The 22,183-nt window shown below is 34.3% G+C and overlaps 1 protein-coding gene across 11 annotated transcripts in view; it reads left to right on the top strand.

The window, feature by feature from the left end:
- The window catches only part of dmd (dystrophin), a 135,993-nt gene that overhangs the window by 108,012 nt on the left and 5,798 nt on the right, over positions 1-22,183 (top strand). For 4 of the 11 annotated variants that reach the window (XM_051106544.1, XM_051106519.1, XM_051106589.1 and 1 more), the window contains 13 exons: positions 497-571; positions 748-949; positions 3,548-3,633; positions 6,428-6,585; positions 6,716-6,882; positions 9,525-9,636; positions 9,770-9,906; positions 11,167-11,205; positions 13,949-14,014; positions 14,420-14,485; positions 14,966-15,124; positions 16,704-16,947; positions 20,162-20,282. In XM_051106544.1, coding sequence (XP_050962501.1) covers positions 497-571; positions 748-949; positions 3,548-3,633; positions 6,428-6,585; positions 6,716-6,882; positions 9,525-9,636; positions 9,770-9,906; positions 11,167-11,205; positions 13,949-14,014; positions 14,420-14,485; positions 14,966-15,124; positions 16,704-16,947; positions 20,162-20,282 — 1,632 coding nt within the window. Of the gene's footprint in view, positions 1-496; positions 572-747; positions 950-3,547; positions 3,634-6,427; positions 6,586-6,715; positions 6,883-9,524; positions 9,637-9,769; positions 9,907-11,166; positions 11,206-13,948; positions 14,015-14,419; positions 14,486-14,965; positions 15,125-16,703; positions 18,831-20,161; positions 20,283-22,183 lie in introns of those variants that run through there. The other 7 variants (XM_051106525.1, XM_051106553.1, XR_007827477.1 and 4 more) reach the window with 5 other exon arrangements.

Below are 22,183 nucleotides of genomic sequence, written 5' to 3' on the forward strand. Positions count from 1 at the left end.
CCAATCAGAGGTGCTTAGGTTAGTCAGCGCTGAAGACACACCAGTCAGAGGCGTTTAGATTAGTCGGCGCTGAAAATGCCGGAGCATCTAATGTTTACTCTTGGCAGCAGTGGCTGTGAAATGATGGTTCATGTAAAATTACAAGTTTATATATAAATATGTTGATATGTAAATATACATTAACTTGTCAAAAGGCTGAAACATAAAACACATTTGCGGTATTTGAATCTATGTGGTAGTGCAGTTTCCCTTGAGTAAAATGTCAGGTTGTTAGATAAAACATTTTTAATCAATGGAAGAAAAATGGAGAAACTAATTGGATGAAACTAGCTTGATGTTTCTGCTGCCTGTTTTTTAGAACCCAACAAATAAGATCAAAATTAGAAATTGTCAAATGCAAAGATGAGAGGTTTGACTATGACAGTAATGAAATGTTGCACGATCAGTTTGCTAAAATTACGTTACAACGTTCATCACATTTTCTCTTGCTAAACAGCGGATCTCAACAACGTACGGTTCTCGGCGTACAGGACGGCAATGAAGCTCAGACGAATGCAGAAAGCTCTCTGCTGTAAGTCCGCAATTTTCTTTTTTTCTCTTCGCAATTACACAACAATGTTAATCTTTTTTTCAGTTCGAACATTCATCATACTCATGAAAATAAGCTAAAATATTCCTCCTTTTGTCTAAAACCAAGAAACGGCATAGCAATGCTTTAGCAACCTTTGCTTTTTTTTCTGTGCACAGTGGATCTTCTAGGCATGTCTGCAGCCTGTGAGGCCTTTGAGCAGCACAATCTGAAACAGAATGAGCAATTCATGGACATAATGCAAGTGATCAACTGTCTGACCAGCATCTATGACCGTCTGGAGCAGCAGCACAGCAGCCTGGTTAACGTGCCTCTGTGTGTGGACATGTGTCTCAACTGGCTGCTCAACGTCTATGATACGTACGTTCACCCTTTTTTATTGTTTGTGTATTTAAAATGTTAGCTCAAATTAAAATTTTGTCATCTTTTATTCACCCTCATGTCATTCCAAAACATGACATGCTTTTTTCTTGAAAATGTAAAAACAGAAATTTCGAAGAATGTCCTTGCTGCACTGCATCAGAAAAACTCATTTGTGTTGTATGATTGAAAAAGGTCATGTGTTTGTAACAACATGAGGGTGAATAAATGATGAGAGAATTTTAAATTGGGGGGTGAACTAATCCATTAAATCTTAGAACATATGAGTCAGAGAGAATCAGCTGGAGTTGAAGTCAGTTCTCAGCATGTTTCTCAGTAGGATCACATTGAGCCATAAATCATGCAGTGTTTGTACATGGAGGTGGTAGATTCCACAGAAGACCCCCGTCTGTCCCTCAAAGTAAACTGAGAGAAAAGCACTGGAGGTCTTTTCATTCTACACCTGCTTTTTACCTAGATTGTCTTGCAAAGCAATGCCGTTCACAGAAGATGAGCTGTTGACATGGTTTCTGTGGGTCCTTAAAACTCCTAAAGGGATAGTTCATCCAAAAATTAAAATTCTGTCATTAATTACTCATCCTCATGTGGTTCCAAACCTGTGAGATCTTCATTCATCTTAGGAACACAAATTAAGATATTTTTCATGAAATCCAAGAGCTTTCTGACCTTACATAAACAACACCACTACCACATTCAAGACCCAGAAAGGTAGTGAGAATATTGTTAAAATAGTCCATGTGATATCAGTGGTTCAACTGTAATGTTATGATGCTATGAGAATACTTTTTGTGCTCAAAGAAAACAAAAATAACAACTTTACGTAACATGAGAAATAAAAGAATTTTCATTTTTGGGTGAACTATCTCTTTAAATGCAGTTTGATTGAATTTAAAACCTTAAAGTCTTAAATGCTATAACAAAAGTAGTTGTCATTTTAGGAGGTCTTAAATTCGGAAGCAAAAATGTGGTTGTTTTACCTTAAAGGGCAGTTTACATCGTTTTTTTTAAAGTTATATTTTTTGGGCTTTTGCCAGACAGGAAAGCATTGGGTGATGAGAGGGGGGCGTGATTGGCAAAGGACCTTGAGATGGGAATCGAACTCGGGTCGCACGGCAGCACACTAACCACTGGGCTATCGGTGCCAACCAGTTTACATAGTTTACTGTTATTTAAATGTAATTACATAAATGTGAGAACTGCGTGTTTCAAAGTCATAATGTGCCACTATTGTGTTTTCTGCAGGCTCAAGGTTTCAGAGCAGTTTTCAGACAATGAATACAGTGCTTTTTTTTCTGTTTGTTGAATTATGACTGTTGACTTTTTTTGTGTTTAAATTGTAAGATGTTGTAGATGGTTGTAAGAATGCTTCCCTCTGGGCCACCCCATCACAGAAAGGAAAGATTAAAACGTTATTTAACACATTCAGTGTAAAGATTTTACTAGTGTCTAAACTATAATCTGTTTTCTTCCTTTAAACACATTATCATATCTGCTAAATCCAATTTAAAGTGATAGTTCACCCAAAAAGGAAAATTTTGTTGTAATTGTAATGTAATGTCATTCCAAACCCGTAAGACCTTCGTTCATCTTTAGAACATAAATTAACATATTTTTGATGAAATCCAAGAGCTTTCTGACCCTGCATGGACAGCAACACAACTGACATGTTCAAAGCTCAGAAAGGAAGTAAGGACATCATTAAAATAGTCAGTGTGACATCAGGTGTTCAACCTTAATGTTATAAAGCTACGAGAATACTGTTTGTGCACAAAGAAAACTAAAATAACGACTATTCAAAAAGTATTCTTGTAGCTTTATAAAATTAAGGTTGAACCACTGATGTCACATGGATTGTTTTAATGATGTCCTTACTACCTTTCTGGGTCTTGAATATATCAGTTGCATTGCTGTCTATTTCATCAAAAATATTTTAATTTGTTTTTCCGAAGATTAACAAGGTCTTACAGGTTTGGAACGACATGAGGGTGGGTAATTAATGACAGCATTTTCCTTTTTTGGGTGAACTATCACTTTAAGAGTTTTTAAGGACCCACAGAAACCATGTCAACAGAATTTTTCATTTTTGGGAGAACTATACTTTTTAAATCAACCTCTAATTTGTATGTATTATGTTAGTACATAAACCATTTTCAATACAATAAAGCATGTTTTGAGTATTTTAAACTTGCAGTTCCACTGTTTTGCTGATATAAACAGCATTAAGTCCTTGTTGAATATATGCCTCCGTCTGTTTAATTATATAAAGGAGATACATACGTTTTTGAGATTATGGCTTTGTTCTGTATGAACATACAATATTGATTGTGTTTGTTTGTGTCCGAAAAAGGTTGTAAAATGTCTTCCATTTGATTTAAAAACTCTTCTTATGCCCTGGTTGCACAAAACAAATTCTAAAGTAACAAAAGCAGCAGCAGTACTGTATATTTTACCAACCCGTGATGCAAAAGCATCTAGAGTATTTTGTTCCTGATCTTGTCTCTTTATCTACGAAAAAAGAGCAATTGACGGTCTCGCTTTAGTCATTTGTCACCTTGTTATTTTATTTTTTTGCCGCAGAGGACGAGCTGGAAAGATTCGTACCCTATCCTTCAAAACAGGAATAATCTGTTTGTGCAAAGCTCACCTTGAAGATAAGTACAGATGTAAGTTTTTCTGCTTATCTTATGTGCTTCCTTCTTTCTATTCTGTCTCCAAGTCGTAATAAGAGCTAAGATATTCACTTGGTTTATGGCACTGTACTACTAGCAGTTTACAGCTCTCGCAGGTGTTTTTAGTGTCTTGTACTATGTTGTCATTGTTTGCTTGTTAATAGCACTGCTGTGAACTCAGTTGTAAAGCTTTGGAGTTTGCTTGTTTAGAGTATACAGCACACAGTATAGTGCAACAGCTGCTGAGAAATAAATGTTTACCCACCTAGCAGCCGCACAGCAATTGCTGGCATTTACATTAACAAGTGTGTTAATACACATCATACTGATGATATAAACAAAACTGGTGAAAAATTTGTAAAGCATATTTCTATTAAGATACACACACAACCTTTTAAAAGTATTTTTAAAGGATTAGTTTACTCCTGAATTAACATTTCCTGATAATTTACTCACCCCATGTCATCAAAGATGTTTCTTTCTTTCTTCAGTTGAAAGGAAGTTAAGATTTTTGAGAAAAACATTCCATTATTTTTCTCCATATAGTGGACTTCAGTGGGGATCAGTGGGCTGAAGGTCCAAATTGAAGTTTCAGAACAGCTTCAAAGGGCTCTGCACGATCCCAGTTTAGGAATAAGGGTCTTATCTAGTGAAACAATTGGACATTTTCTAAAATAAATAAATAAATAAAAATGTATATCCTTCTTAACCACAAATGCTCATCTTGCCCTAGCTCTGCAATGTGTCTACGACTTCATGTTGGAAAGGTCACGCGTGGTTAGTTCTTTGTCTCTATACTTCGGTTAAAAAAGGTAGGGTATGGCGAAAAACTCCATCTCATTTTCTCCTTTAACTTCAAAGTCGTCCGACATCGTTGTTTTACTTTTTTTTTTTTTTTTTTTTAAAGGGCATTTGACTTCCACCTACGTCACACATGACCTTTTCAACCTGACTACTTAATGCGTTCAGTCGAGCATTTGTGGTTAAAAAGTATATAAATTAGTATTTTTTTTTAGACCCTAATTCCTTGGCTGAGATCGTGTAGAGCTCTTTGAAGATGCATTGAAACTGCAGTTTGGACTTTTAACCCGCTGATCCCCATTGAAGTTGAGTATATGGAGAAAAGTCTTGCAATGTTTTCCTCAAAAACCTTAACTTCTTTTCCACTGAAGAAAGAAAGACATAAACATCTTGGATGACATAGGGGTGAGTAAATTATCAGGAAATGTTCATTCTGGAGGGAACTAATCCTTTAATGTTTCTGAAAGAGTACACTTACGCTCACCAAGGCTGCATTTATTTGATCAAAAATACAGTAAAAACGGTAATATTTTGAAATATTATTATAATTCAGAATACCTGTGTTCTGTTTGAATATATTTAAAAAAGTAATTTATTTCTGTGATGTAAAGCTGATTTTTAGCAGCCAGTACTTCAGTCTTCAGTGTCATGGAAACCCGCAAATATATAAATGCATCAATAACTTTTCTTTTAAAAGTTTAATATATTGTAATTATGACACAACATATTCTATAAAAACTTTTTTGCAAACAGATTTAATTGATGCATGACACTGACCATTGAAAAGCTCAGTTGGATGAATCCAAGGGTTTTTATGTGAATCAAAATATATGACCCTGGTCCACAAAACCAGTCATAAGGGTCAGTTTTTTTCAAAATTGAGGTTTATACATCATCTGAATAAATAAGCTTTTCATTGATGTATGGTTTGTTGGTATAGAACAATATTTGGTCGAGATACAACTATTTGAAAGTCTGGAATCTTAAGGGTGCAAAAAAAAATCTAAATATTGAGAAAATTGCCTTTAAAGTTTTCCAAATGAAGTTCTTAGCAATGCCTATCACTAATCAAAAATTAAGTTTTAATATATTTACAAGGAAATTTACAAAATAAATTCATTTAACATGATCTTCATTTAAAGGCAACATATGTAAGATTTTTTTTTACTAAAATATCCAAAAACCACTAGAACAGTGTTATCATTTTTGCTGTTTTGTGTACTTGTATTATCCCAAATGTTTCAAAGAATGTTTAAATCCAGAGAAATGACCAATTCTAACTAGTGTAACGGGCGTTGCCTGCCAATGACGTCATACACCCTCAGTTTTCTGGTTTTATTTTGTGGAAAACATGGAAACCCCAAAGACACTTTAATATGTTATGCATTTTAATAGACAGGTGATGAACGCACAGAGTAGCTTTATACCAGAACTTTCAACACACTCAAATGTATCTAATATGATAACACAGCGCCGCTTTACCCCAGATATGCATGACCGGAAGGAGTGGAAGCGGTCGACTGTGGTATAACAAAAGCTCTGCTGTTTTCAAACAGTGTATCGTCCCTCATTAGCAATCGCTCCAGCGTCCTCGTTTCAATTTCATGATTTTCAGCCCCACCCTGGTTCACACTACAGTGACCTTAATTAAGTCTTTAATACATTAGCTCATCTATGAACATGATTTCTGCCCAAATCCCGACGGATTGCATCAGCTTGTGTGAAGACTACAGCTCTCATGATTCCACACTCAATCTACGCCTTTGGTTCTTTGTTTGTTTTAAAAATGCATATTGTGCCTTTAATATCCTAATGATTTTTGGCATAAAAGAGAAATGTATAATTCTGACCCATGCAGTGTATTTTTGGCTATTGCTACAAATATATCCATGCTGCTTAAGCCTGGTTTTGTGGTTCAGGGTCACATATGGTTTTGACTCTTTGTCTCTGTTACCTGTTTCACTCATAATTTCCTCCTGTACTCTAGTTTTATTCAGAGAGGTGGCCAGTGCCACAGGCTTCTGTGACCAGCGTCGCCTCGGCCTCCTTCTGCACGACGCCATTCAGATCCCCAGGCAGCTGGGTGAGGTGGCGTCTTTCGGAGGGAGCAATATCGAGCCCAGTGTACGCAGCTGCTTTCAGTTTGTAAGTAACCGCTGTCTTCATTCATGAACAGATTACGTTAAAGTAGCCATGTAGAATGCACTTTAATAGCATTTTTTTTTTGTTTTGTTTTTTTGCGTTTATTTACTTTTTTTTGTGCTCTGATATGAAGGCCAATAACAAACCAGAGTTAGAGGCTTCAGTCTTCCTGGACTGGATGCGTTTAGAACCTCAGTCGATGGTTTGGCTTCCTGTCCTTCACCGTGTGGCGGCCGCTGAGACAGCAAAGCACCAGGCTAAATGCAACATTTGTAAGGAATGTCCTATTATTGGCTTCAGGTATGGACCTTTTCTTTAGTGCTATTATTCAGAATGACTGATTCCGCCTCAGGTGCTTTAAAAGTATCAGCAGTTTTTTTTGTGCATTATTAAGCATTGCACCAAACTTCAAGGCAGACGTTGAAAAAGAATAACTTTGTCTGTTTTGAGGCACGGAAAGCTGCAGTGTTCATTTTTTTTCTTTTAGAGGTTTTATTGATGGGAGAACACAGTTCGGCTTGTGCTTTACATAAAGTTAAAATTTTCATGTAATTCAATTTAAATTCAAAATGGTATCAAAGTGACACTATTTGCTTTTTTCCTTGTCTTACAATTCTTTAGTTTGTCCTTTCAAAGAAATTTGGTTCTTTAACACTATTTTTTATTAATTCACCCAATAAGATGGTTGGATAGCATGGAAAAAGCAATGCTAAAAATTATGAGATGCAACTATACAATGCTTTGCATAGTTAGAATAGACAATTAAATGGGTTTTAAAATAGAAGAGGAGCAAGTTAATGTGTTGCATAATTTGGCTAATATTAATTCAGTGTTTTGCCTTATGTTTGTTGCAAGTGTTAAGCTGAGAAGTCGCACTTCTGTTTTTGATTATGCACAAAATTTTCAATATATCCACTTTTCATGCTAAGTCTCTACACAGGTTTGTGGTAGTATTTATAGGGCCCTATAATTTCCAGAGGATAGAATCATGAAATCCAGTCATAAAAACGGAGTTTACTGTATAACGCGGAATGTCATGGAATTTGCCAATTTTTGGATGAATAAATAAAAAGTAGGTCAGTACACTTAAATGAAAACATGTAGATTAATGTCTGTGAATGTTAAGCCACAAAATACTATTTAAATATGAATCCTGCATGTTCTGCATCCTTGTGTGAATGAAAGGCGCAGACGCACGGTTTCGTTTACTATACATACTGAAGCGTGTGCAACGTTTGCAGTGTTTTCATGCTGTCTTAATGTATGAGTACATGAATACATAAACATAATCTCTAGAACTGCTCCAAAACTACCATTGTATCATTTACAAACAGAAACTTAAAGGTCTTCACAGCAAGCCATCAAAATAAAAGTTTGGGTTAACTTGAAGAAACTGTGACAGACATATATTACTTATTGTAATGATAGCACTACTACTTCTAATAAAATTATTATTAAAACATTATTTTTAAAGGAATATTTACCTGGATATATTTACCATAAAAATGTAAATGCACAACACAATATTTCTGAAAAAAAAAAAAAATAATAATAGTAAATTAGTTTTTCCTAAAATAAATTATTTAGAGATGCTTTTGATTATTACAATTTAATGAAACCTTTAAAATGGAACCCAGAAACTACATGGAAAACACAAACACAAAACAAATTTTTTGTTCAACTTTTAATAAATTTTCATGATTTCACTTAATTAAACATGCTTTTTGATTAATAAAATTAAATTTAACCATTAAAACAGAGTCTAAAAAAATTAAAACGTGAAAAACAGAATCCAGAAAAATTAACATTGAAAAAACAGAATTTGGAAAAAAATAAAAAAAGGTTTTAGATTTCAGAGAGCTCTATATTTATACATTTCTGTGTTGGGTCAGCACTTTGATCCGAAGCAAAATCTGGGTCCTGAAGCAAAACTAGCTCAGAACCACTGATTTAGAGCCATGTCCATGTGATATTTTGTCTAAAATATATTTTCACTTGGCATAACCCATTGAGTTACAGTGTGAAATAATGTGGGACGTGACTTTGTGTGTCTTATCCATTGGGATTTCACTGAAATAGGGATTTTAGTTTGTGACATAATAATTTTCTTTCTCTGTGTTTCTGGTTATATAAGGCAAAAAAAAAGTTGTTGGAGAGATTAAGAGACTTTTTTTTTTTTTTTTTTTTTCACTCCAGTCCACTCACAAAAAGAAAAATGTCAATGTCACCCTCATGTCATTCTAAACCCATGTGACTTCCTTTCAAAAGTTTGTGATCAGTAAGGGTTTTTTTAAATTTTTTTTCCCTGACCAAGTATTAAATTATTATAATTTAAAATAAATATTCTAATTTAATGTTTTTTAAAATATCATTTATTTCTGTAAATCCAAGCTTATTTACTCCAGTCTTCAGTGTCACATGACACCTCAGAAATTATTATAATATGCTGATTTGGTGTTTAAGAATTATTTCTTATCATTGTTGAAAACACTTGTGCTGCATAATATTTTTGTGGAAACCAGGATTCTTTTATAAATTAAAAATTCAAAAGAGCAGCATTTATTTGAAGTAAAAATATCTTGTAACAAATATCTTTACTTTCACATTTTACCAATGTAATGCATCCTTGCCAAGTAAAAGTAACAATTTCTTAAAAGAAAAAAAAAACTTAAACCAAACATTTGATTGGTAGAGTATGTACTGTGTAAGTAAATCACGACAGAATTTTCTTCTGAAACTTTTCTCCCTCTAAGTAGAATGACTGTAATATGCTCTATTGAGAGTATGTGAGAACAGGGAACAGCTCCACCTGGAGGATCATTATGTAACTACACGTTTCTGGGAAACAATCTTGCATGCATGTCTCTTCAGATCCAGGATGTTTTGAATGTTTCTGCAGTGACTTTATCATTTACCTCACTGTTTGTGTCTGGTTTCTGCAGGTACCGAAGTTTAAAGCACTTTAACTATGATATCTGCCAAAGCTGCTTCTTTTCTGGCAGAGTGGCCAAAGGTCACAAGATGCAGTACCCTATGGTTGAATATTGCACACCGGTAGGTTTTTTGCTTTTTGCTTTCATCACATTGCATTGGCAATTTAGTATCTGGCGTAGATGGCAGTGTCATTGCGTTTTAAGATTAAAGTGCAAGTTATGACTTTTTGTATCTATGTGTCCTTTCACTTCAGACGACGTCAGGAGAGGACGTGAGAGACTTTGCCAAGGTTTTAAAGAATAAGTTCAGGACAAAGCGCTACTTTGCCAAGCATCCTCGCATGGGTTACCTTCCCGTCCAAACTATCCTTGAGGGAGACAACATGGAGACGTGAGACTCTTGTTTTTTTTTATGTGTTCACTTCATTGTTTGTTGCCATCAGCTACTGATTAATTAGACATGTGACAGCTGATAGGACCACTTTTTTTTTTTTTTCTATTATTATTATTATTATTATTATTATTATTATTATTATTATTAAAAGCACAGTGTGCAACAAACTGCGACTCCAGATGCTATCAAGAGAGCAGAATTAATGTGAGCAGATATTGTGGCATCAGCCATATTTTTAAAATAAATTTAAAATCATACTTAAAGTGCCATTTTTATATTTATATACTATTATAACATTTATATTAATAAATATTTGGTTTTGTTTTTATATTTTTCATTTATTTAATTTTTAAACTTTAGTAATTTGATATGCTCTTATTAAAATAAACCGCAACAACATTTTAATTAGTGTAGGTTTTTTTTTTTTTTTTTTCAGTTTAAGTAATTTTAGAATTTTCATTTAATTTTAAAATGTTCATCTAATATTTTTAGTTTACTTTATTTCAAGCAGGTGAATTTGTAGACAGTCTGCTTGGTGAATTAAAAAGTGTTGTCTCATCATGTTTAAAGCCACTAAAATTTGGATTCACCTACATTTTGACTGCTAAAGCTCTTCAGCTGAAAGTGTCATAAAAGGCAAATTCTTGAAGGAAAATTTGAATAGTTACTTTAAATTTTGCACACTGGCGTGGATAAAAGCTACTCTAAATAAAACATTTTAACCTGGTCAAGCTGTATAGAACTGGCATGCCAGCAAACAAGACAAATAAAGATGACTCTGAACACTTGGTAACCTTAAATTGCAGCTGCAACTGAGTTTTGCTTGGATTTTCTCAGCTTTACCGTGTGCATTGATCATTACTCGTGTTCACAGTAGGAGTATTTATGCTGTGGAGTTATTTTTCCCCCTGTAGAGCAGCAGCTGCAAATGTGTGCAGTCTGTCAGAGTAATCGTAAAGCCGTGCTAAATGCATACACACATTATTCTTAAAGCATTGGCTTTTTTTCCTTTTGCATTTTAACCCTAACACACAACCAGCAAAGTTGAATCACACTATTTCTCAACAAACAGTTTTTGCAAGAGAGTTTCTTGTCATGTGTATGTTATTATTGGCCACTAAAAATGCGGTTAGGATTTAACTGTGTTGTCATCTCGGTGGGTTTGTGTGTTTGGTGCTTCTTAACAACCATGTCACCATCATGCTTTCAATGCATCTACTTGTCCTGTCCATCATCACATCTTTTTTTGTCTTGCAGTCCTGTTACACTGATCAACTTCTGGCCTGTTGACCATCCGTGAGTACATCCGCACACAGACACACTCACGCACATCCACGACAAGCTGCTTACCGAAACACGTAATGCAAACAGTGCCATTAGTTGTTATTGATATATCCACAGTGTAGAAAAAAACATTCAGGATTTTCAAATCATAGATACAATATGACCTGTAGTCCTAATTTGAAATTGAGTGCATTTGAAATTTAAATACAAGTTTCATTGAAAGTCTAATACTTTTAAATTATATCTAGTGTTTTATTGGTTAGCAAACATAAGGATATCATATAGTAATATGGCTGTTTTATCACTTAAAGCACACTGTTTGAATCTTCTACTGTTCTGTATGAAACTACACACAAGTCTCCATAAAACACTCATTTTCCATTGTCAGTACTGTGAGAACGTGTTCATCCCATGGCTTCCACCATTCATCTGCTAGACTAACATGTTACCGTGGTGTAGGGTATGTTAGGTGTTCTTTGAAAAGGGTTATCATTAATGCTTCGTCCCAATTGTGAGCTAGGGCTGGGCGATATGGCATAAAATTGAAATTTTTGTACGGTTTTTACAATTTTTAAGAATGTAACTACAACATGATTCAAATAACTTTTTTTCTTTATTAACCCTCTAGTTAAAGAAAATTATATTCCAAGTGCACCACACATGACATTGTCAACATCATGTAAATGTTAAACAAATCACTTGTTAAATATCTTTGCAGAAAAGATGCATGAACAACAGCTATATATTGTACAAACTTATCTTTAGGATTGCCAGGTCTTCACAACAAAACCCGCCCCATTGCTGCTCAAAACTAGCCCAAAAGTAGCCCAAGTGCTTTTCGACGGTTCTCCTGGGAAAAATATGCGTTTTTGCCAGAATTTCTCTGGTTAAATTAGCATTCCAGGGGCTACATATTGCGTTATTGGGGGCGCTTTAACCCACAGCAGCAGTGTTAAAGTAGCCCAATTCTGCGGGAAAACCACGGACTTGGCAACACTGCTTGACTTGTACATATTATATGTTAAGAAATAATACAAGGAAAATACTTTTTAACTGTAAATGTTCTGTAAAAACAATGAACAGCAGCTTTCAGCCTGTCATTATGATGCAAACATGAAATACCAGACATACAGTAGTAGTTATTCAGAGGTTTTTTTTTTTATTCCATTGCGCTGCTTTTCCATTGTTTTTTCTATGTAAACATGGACACATTTGACTGTTGCACTTGAGTCTCTTGCAGCGTCTCATGCATGAAACTGCATTCTTAAATGCGGCATATTTGTCAGTGTTTAATGCTAACATTTGGTAATACTTCTATTCAAAATCACGATTCTTCGATTTCTAAAAAATATAGTAGTGGCAAAACATTAAATTCGAATGAATTGATTAAAATCAGAAAAATCACCCAGCCCTAACTGTAACATACACTACAGTTAAAAAATTTGGGGTCAGTTAAATTTTTTTTTTTTTTTTTTTTTTAAGTAAGAATGAATACTTTTATTTAGCAAAGAGACACGAAAGACATTTATAATGTTAATAAATTTATAATGTTAAATATATTTTTATTTGAAAGAAATTGGTCTTTCAAACTTTGGATTCATCAAAAAAATCACTGTTTCTGCAAAAATATAAAGCTGCACAATTGTCTTCAACACTGACAGTAAGAAGAAATGTTTCTTTAGCATTAAATCAGCATATTACTATGATTTCTGAAGGATCGTATGACACTAAAGACTGTAGTAATGATGATGAAAATTCAGCTTTGTCGTCACATTAATATATTACATTTTAAAATATAATAAAATGGAATTATTTCAGAATTTACTTTTTTTTATCAAATAAATGCACAACTTGTGAGCATAAGATATATTAATAAAATATCACAGACCCCAAACTGTTGAACATTGTTGTATATTTTCATATATTTGCTCTAACCATAAATGCTGCTCAAAATTTTGTGGAGAAGGTTTGCTTATTGAGCAGTTCCAATAAACTATACAATATCTCTTAAGAGTTAGTATGCCACTAAAATGCAATAGTGATTCCCAGTTAAAGGGATAGTTCACCCAAAAATTAAAATTACCCCATGATTTACTCTCCCTCAAGCCATCCTGGGTGTGTATGACTTTCTTCTTTCTGATGAATATAATTGGAGTAATATTAAAAAATGTCCTGGCTCTTCCAAGCTTCATAATGGCAGTGAATGGCTGTTGGGATTTTGAATAAAGTGCATTCATCCATCATAAAAAGTACTCCACACGGCTCTGGGAATTAATAAAGATCTTCTAAAGCGAATCAACGTGTTTATGCAAGAAAAATATCCATATTTAAAACTTTATAAACCGCTATCTCTAGCTTTCACGTGTGGAGTACTTTTTATGATGGATGAATGCACTTTATCGGACTTAAAATCAACACCCATTCACTGCAGTTATGAATCTTGGAAGAGTCAGGACATTTTTTAATATAACTGATTATATTCGTCTGAAAGATGAAAGTCATATACATCTAGGATGGCTTGAGGGTGAGTAAATCCCGGGGTACTTTTCATTTTTGAGTGAACTATCTCTTTAATATTATTGTTTTATATCCTTATGTTTGATTTTTGTCATAAAAGTTCCTCTGTAGCGACCCTATTTCATTTGTATAGTAAAGCTCAGAGTTATATAAAATGTTGTTCCTCCATAATATAATTTTGTTATATTTAGTTCAGTTCATCTCTGTTTTCTGACCTTTGCTCTTCTGTCATTGGTAGGCCGGCATCTTCCCCACAACTCTCCCATGACGACACCCACTCACGCATCGAGCATTACGCTAGCAGGTCAGTCTTTTTTTAAGCATGGTTATTTTGGTGTTACTATGTAACTGTATATATAACAGACACCAGACTTGGATCACATTAGAACTGGGTAATGTGGTGGTGTATAAATATAAAATGGTACAAATGTGTGATCCAGTAGACATGTTGCTGTACCATTTATACCACGGGTGATATATTTCCAAGGGTTTGAAATTTGTATTTTAACCTGAAGGAATTGATGAGTTGTAACAGAATGAATACGCATTTCTGATTATGACTAATGCTTGCGGTGTTTAGTAACAAACAAAATGCGTTTGTGTTAACATTAAGCACGCAAGTTAAAACAGGGGTGCCTTACTCACGTGAATGAAAGCAACTGCATGAGCTGTTCATGAATGAATACAGAATGATATTGTGTTTTCACAGGCTAGCTGAAATGGAGAACCGAAATGGCTCGTATGTGAATGACAATGTATCGCCCAATGAAAGCATGTGAGCTTGCAACTCCTTTACACTCTACTGTACATAGTGTTATATAATAAATAAATGTAACCGTGTGTGAAGAACCTAAAACTAAGAATGCTAAAGGTAGATGCATACATTTAACTGCTTGTGTTTGCCTAAAAACATCTCCTTTTGAAACTAAAAATGGGCAAATGTGGCTATGAAATACATACACAAATCCATACACAAAGAAGTGGAGATCAGTAATAAACTCATATCATTTTCCCAGCACGCTCAGATAGAATTATAATAAAACGATTATATGTAAATGCTCTTATACTGCATTTTTTTGTGGTATTAAAGCAATAGGATTGTTTTTAGACCAGCTTACTGCTCCCAAGCTGATTGAGCTGGTGTATTTCTCAATTATTAGGAGTTTAGTGCGCCAAATGATAATTGAAAACTTGAGCAATGGATGTGATGTAGTGAACTGGAAATGGAGTGCTGTTGTTATTGTTGTTATTGTAGGGATGATGAGCATCTGCTGATCCAGCACTACTGCCAGAGTCTGAATCAAGGCTCTCCTCTCAGTCAGCCGCAGAGCCCCGCTCAGATCCTCATCTCAATGGAGACTGAAGAGAAGGGAGAGCTTGAGAGAGTGCTCAACGATCTGGAGCAGGAAAACAGGTTTGATTGCATATCCATTTCCTTCAATCAATCAAATGAAATCAAATGACTGTTTTTAAAATTAAATAGGATGCATATACACCGGACTGTATTCCGTCAACATATGTCTGTGATGACATGCTGCATATTCAGAAGTTCATCATAAAACAGCTCTCTCCATTTATTTGCTTGCACAGTCATTTTTATAAATCACGTTTAAGTATCATGCATTGGTCACCAACTAAAACGATTTTAGCAAAATGCTTTTTTTAATGAAAATAATAAAATCTATAAAATAATAAAATCAGCTAGCCATAATTGTGCATAGTAAATAAACAGGTTGATCAGCTGTCACAAGAGTAGAAAATGCTCACTGCTTATATGTATTTTGTAATATTAATCGAATTAAGTACTTGATTGTGCTTCTGATTAAATCTGACTATCCACGTACTACCTAGCACACACAGATCTTCCCACACTGCTGAGTCAAGTACGTGGGCTACACTTTTGAGTCTAATATTACACACAGTGAGCTATATTAAAATTGTGAGTAGATGAGAAAACAGAAATAATCAAACAGATTTAAGATTCATTTTATAACCATACAACATGTTAGCATTATTACTAAAATGTGCACTACTGTTCAAAATTTTGGGGTTGATTAAGTCTCTTATGCTTACCAAGGCTGCATTTGTTTAATTAAAAATACAATAAAAACAGGAATATTGTGTATAAATTATCATTTAAAAGAACGATTTGCTATTTATATATATTTTAAAATTGAATTTATTTCTTTGATGCAAAGCTGAATTTTCAGAATGATCACTTCAGTCTTTAATGTCACATGATCCTTCAGAAATCATTTTAATATGCTGATTTGTACGAAACATTTATTTAGTATTATCATCAATGTTAACAGTTGTGCTGCTTAATAATTTTGTGCAAATTGTGATACTTTTTTTCAGGGTTTTTTGATAAATAGAAAATGTAAAAAACATATTTGACTTTCTAAGATAGTTCACCCAAAAATGAAAATTACCCCATGATTTACTCACCCTCAAGCCATCCTAGGTGTATATGACTTTTTTTTCTTTCAGACAAATACAATTACAGTTATATTAAAAATGTAATGCCTCTTTCAAGTTTTATAATGGCAGTGAATGGGTGTTGAAATTTTGAAGTTCAATAAAGGGCATCCATCCATCATAAAAAGTGCTCCACACAGCTCTGGTGGTTAATAAAGGCCTCCATATTTATCCATATTTAAACCGTAATCTTTAGCTACTGCTAACTATTGTTTCATGCATTCATGAGAGAGTGGTTTTCCAGCGGATGACGTAGGGCGTTGATATACTTTGAGAGACCTTTATTAACCCTCTGGAGCTGTGTGAAGTACTTTTTATGATGGATGGATGCACTTTATTGTATTTTAAAATCTCACCACCCATTCACTGCCATTATAAAGCATGGAAGAGCCATAATATAACTCCAACTGTATTTGTCTGAAAGAACAAAGTCATATACACCTAGGATGGCTTGAGGTTGAGTTAAGTTGCTATTTTCAGAGCTTCTTTCTAAAGTTGTCTTCCCTGTCATGCAGGAAGCTGCAAGCGGAGTATGATCGTCTGAAGAAGGCGCACGACCACAAGGGTCTGTCACCATTGCCCTCACCCCCACAGATGCTGCCGGTCTCACCCCAGAGTCCACGCGACGCTGAACTGATCGCTGAGGCTAAACTACTGCGGCAGCACAAGGGACGCTTGGAAGCAAGAATGCAAATCCTGGAGGATCACAACAAACAGCTGGAATCACAGCTCAAACGCCTTAGACAGTTACTTGAGCAGGTGGGTGGCACATATCCTTAAGATTTTATCAATGTTTATACTCTCTGCCAGTGAAAAACAACTTAAAGATAAAGGAACCTGCTCCTGTGCTAAAAAGTCTAAACTTTGCTACGAGTAAATGTCTTCTGATCATTTACAAGGCGTTTTTCAAATCATAGCTGTGGAATGTAACACTGTTCATGTGCTTCCTTTCAATTGTCGACAGAAGAAATGAAATGCCCAGAGCAATGATATATTTTAATGTCAATTTTTGGCTTTTAATGTTTGTCATATTTGTAGTTATATGAAAAACTAACTTTGTTGGGAAAGTCAATTTTATCAATATTTTTCAGTATATTGGTATATATTAAGTATATTTATAGCTGATATTTCTCTTGACTCATTGCAATGCATTCTGCATTTATCTACGATCTGTGTAACATTTCCGTAAAATTCGGCCAAAATGAGGTTAGCAGCTCATTAGGTTTTTAAAATATGAGTTACATCACTTTAACAATTGAAAATTGTTAAATTGCTAAATTTGTCAGAATGACTTTAGAAAATGTTTTGTATAAAAGCTGGGATTTGCATGTACATGCATTTTGTACAATTGCAATTTCCAGGATTTTGTTAAATCCAAGAGTCTAAGATTTATTTTGACATAATCTTCCTGAAATGTTTCATCTGTTTAAAGATGTTATTTTCTGCAACTGTGTGGTTTGAAATGTTAACATTAAATGCGTCATCAAAGATTTTTTTCTTTCTTTTAAGTTTAAAAATTGCATAAAATTGCATAGATGTTTAAACCAAAGACTTGGAACTATAGTTTGGGATATTGTTAGTTCATGTTTTGTTTGAATGCAGACATCTGTGTTAATTGTCCTTGCAGGACATTGTTGGCATTCACTGTTCTGTATAATAAGTACTACTCAGAATGATTTCAGTTCAGTCCACAGCACTGTGCAAGCCAAAATGATATTGATTGTGTTAAGAATACAGCCGTATTCACACCGAATCATTTTTAGCATCTTTTATGTACTCTGTCATACCAAAATGTTGTACTCTAATCATTCAAGGGTTTGGTTTTGTTCTGTTGTTCAGTTTATTTGACATGGTTTGAATAGTTTCTTCTTTTTTTGGTGTGAAAAGATCTATAATGCATTAATGTTTTTCTTCAGATGACAATTTATTTTTTTGGCCTTAAGTGGCAGCATGGCATATACATTGTAGGTTGTAACCGAATATTTTTAAATAAGGTTGAGTATTTTCCTACCATATTTGTCCTTATTAAAGCTGAGGAGGGATGCCAGATCTTTCTGGTGGCCGAAAGAACATTTTGAGTGAGCTGTCATTCTTCCTCAAGCAACCCATTTCTCTCTGTAATTTGTTTGTGGAGTTTGTTTGATGTCTACTTCTTCAGCAGTCTCCTTCTGCTTGAATAGAGGGGAAATCAGATATTCTGTCTGCGTCATGTCTTGATGAATCAAGCGTAATGTCTCGATGCATACTTCTAAAAAAAACATTAGTCGGCTGGGGGTCCCTGCCAAATGGATTTCTATCAGATTTGTTCTTGAAGAAATGGCTCCATGTGTTCTCTGTGGACCCTTTGAACTAAAATCTCACTAGACTCCAGCTCCTTCCAGTGGCCGATTTGGGCCGAAGCTAGAAGAACCAGACTCAATGAACGCGCAGATAAATTAGCTCTCGCTCTGTTCAGAGCCAGTGGATTATTGGCTTCACTTCACTGATGTTGTTTTTTTTTTGTTTATAACCTTTTATCCAAATAGAGTTTTCATTACATTTACAATCAAGCCTTTGCCTACCGGTGTATGTTCTTGTTTTAGTAGCATCAATTACTTCACTTTTTATCTTTGTTATATGCTAATAAACATCTTCTTATGTTTAACATATGTGCATTTATTTCGCTTGGCAAATATCTCAGAAAAACCAATGAAATCACCAGAACCATTATGCTTTATTCAAGAGGGCTTTCTGGTTTTATGTTATGATTTGTTAATAGTAGAAGGTTTAATGAGGTTTAAATAACTTTAAATAGTTGTGCAGTGATCAACCATTTCATCATTAAGGCAGATTAATTTTTAAATCCTAGTAGTAGCTAAAATTGTAATTAATTGTAATAAAATATTAATTTTAAGATGCAGAGGTAAATATATTTAAAAATAAAGGGTGCATTAATCAAAAATTCATTATGCACCTTTTGTTCAAACACTGAACGAAGAATCCTGAAAAAAAATGTATAAAACCTGTAAAATTGATTAAAATAGAAATAGTTATTTTAAATTGTAATATTTCACAACATTATTGTTTTTATACTGTATTTTTGTCAAAGAAATGCTGACTTGGTGAGCATGAGTGACTTTTGAACTGTAGTGCTAAAATATAAATAACTTTTATTATATTAATGGATGTGTATATAATGCACACATTAAAATGTTATATAATATTATTAATTATGTATGAAAATTAGAATATTAATATAATATGTGATCCTGTACCACAAAAATTTCCTACCTGGACAAATTTAAAGGTGTTTTTTTTTTTTTTTTTTTTTTTTTTTTTTTTTTTTTTTTGCACCCTTAGATTCCAGATTTTCAAGTAGTTGTATCTCGGCTAAATATTGTCGTATCCTAACAAACCATGCATCAAAGGAAAGCTTATTTATTATTTTTTTGTGGTCTAGGATCACATATATTAATGATTATATATTTAACCTTGACAACAGCCTTGAGTTCTGATGTGAATATTAATATTGATGAATGAAAATGAATGTACGATTTACATGTTTGCTAAAGGGTTTTGTGATATCTGTGAATGTTATTGAACGCATAAACTGTTTGGGTTATTTTATTTTAAGCTGCATCATGTCCACTGTTTTGTGTGTATCCTTGTGCTTTTGTTTTGTCTTGACTGCCTTGTTTCTAAAAAACTGAATGATGCAAAAACACAGCAACTCTGAGAGCCCTTGCTGTTGTTTTATGCTGCAATTGTTAATGTTTTGTGAAAGTCCTTGGGGAAGAAATTCAGTAACTCGTCAATACATGTTTGGAGAGGGTTTAAAAACTTGGCTGTAAAAGAATGTGAAGTCTTAGACTGAAAATACCATAAAAATGAATGTTTTCAAATGAATCTGGAAATACAGAAGTACAACCCAGTGCTGATGTTTGCGTCCAGTCCCCTGCCTAATCTATATGGTTCCTTTCTACCTATGTCCTAGCCACAGACTGAGTCCAAGGTGAATGGCACTGCCCTGTCCTCACCCTCCACTGCCTCTCCGAGATCTGACACCAGCCTGGCCTCATTGCGTGTGGCCGCAAGCCAAACCACAGAGACGATGGGTAAATGTCCCTAACAACTTCAGTTTAAACCTAACTCTCCTAACTCATTCATTAAACAGAATTAACTTGTTTTGAAATTTTTCTAAATAACTAATAATAAATGGTGGTATGCCAGTCTTACATATTGAGCCTTAGCAAATTACTGAAATATATGGAAGCCTGTTTTAGCCACAGAATTAAATTTTTTTTTTTAAATGTAATTTAATTTTACCTCACAATTATATCAGTTTTCTTGCAATTCTGAGTTTATATACTCAGAAGTGAGAATTGCATTAACTGAGTTTATAACTTGCAGTTATGTGAAAAAAATATAAATGCAAGCAGCGATTACCCGGGGTTCAAGCGCTTTAAGGCATTTAAGCAAATATGGAAAAAACATTGTTTAGCAAGTCTGTAACCATCTAAATCAATGATTGAAAAAAAAAAACAAATTTTTGGCAAATACAGGTAATTTGCCATTAGAAATATTATGTTTTTTTTTTAACGTTTATGACAGTTATAGCTAGAGGTCAACCGATATTGGGTTTTACTGATACCGATAGCTAGGTTGGACCACACTGGCCGATACCGATTAATCGACAGATTTAAAAAAAAAAAAAAAGTAGCCTACTGAACCATACTTTGTAAATGAATAAAAATATTAATATTAATTATATATTGATCATTACAGTTAGTTCATTGTTCATTAATGTTAACAAAAGCAACTAGAAATTTTAAAATATATCAGTAAATGCTGAAATTAACACACTCTAAGAAGGAACAATACTTCTATTCTACAGCTTTTATCAATCTTAATGTTACAAATGGACTCGTATTGTAAAGTGCTGCCATTACATCAACAATCAAGCTAAAGATGGCCATATTTAAATATCTACACAAAGGCCACAGTATTAAAATAGCATACATATGGACATTGTGTACTTTCACAATTTAACTGCTTCTATTCTAGAACATTTGTGGTTATCTAATCAAAATATAAAAACATGTTAGTCACACAACGGACAAAAGTGCAGCGCCGCGTCTAGAAAAACTCGCAGCTATCCAGTATCTCACACACTGGACACGTTGCGTCCAATTCAAGCTGCGAACTACAAGACTTTATTTGATCACCAAACGGCCAAAAGTATACTGCTGTCCTTTCTCCACTAATGCAGCATCTAGTCAACAAATTCACCGCTTAGTAATGACATTAAAACATGCACTACAGTATACTGTACACACAGTTTCGTTGTCTATGTTTTAAATCTGCCTTTGAAGTGTCCACTAGAGGCCACTCTTGTGCTGTATAACAAAGACAATAGAGACCTTCTCAGCCGTTCCAGCAACGGACCCAACCCGGAAAAAAAATATCGGCATGGATTTTTGCCGATAACCAATAGTTTCGCCAATCAACTATCGGTGCTGATAAAACCGATACATCGGTCGACCTCTAGTTGTAGCACCAGCTGTGGTCTGATCTTCTTAAAACTTTGCATGCTTGTTTGGAATCACCTGTCGCATGTGCTCACTGGGATTTGTGAAGTTTTGAGTTTTTCTTTAGGATTTATAGGATTTTGGGTAAATTTGGACAGGCCCCTTTTCTAAATGACTCGTTATAGCATCCTAAAGGGTAAATGTCAACATTTTTTAAATAATTAATGACCTAGAGAGTCCAGAGAATTGTACTGCAGTGTGTTTTTTGTTCCAGCAAAGTCCTAGGACTTTTGCAATTTCACAAATCATTTGATTGACAGTAGTGGTTTCTAGAGGCAAAGTTGTCTGGAATGAGAAGTTCTGTTGTATGATATGAATATCACGGCCATGTGCGAAAAATTGTGCAACATACAATCGTTTTGGTCCTTGAAAAAAGTCTTGCTGCTTCTATTAATATCTCACAAATTCTGACCTTTTTTCCCTCAGAA

This window comes from Labeo rohita, chromosome 1 (assembly GCF_022985175.1).
Source record: "Labeo rohita strain BAU-BD-2019 chromosome 1, IGBB_LRoh.1.0, whole genome shotgun sequence".
NCBI classification, from domain to species: Eukaryota; Metazoa; Chordata; class Actinopteri; order Cypriniformes; family Cyprinidae; genus Labeo; species Labeo rohita.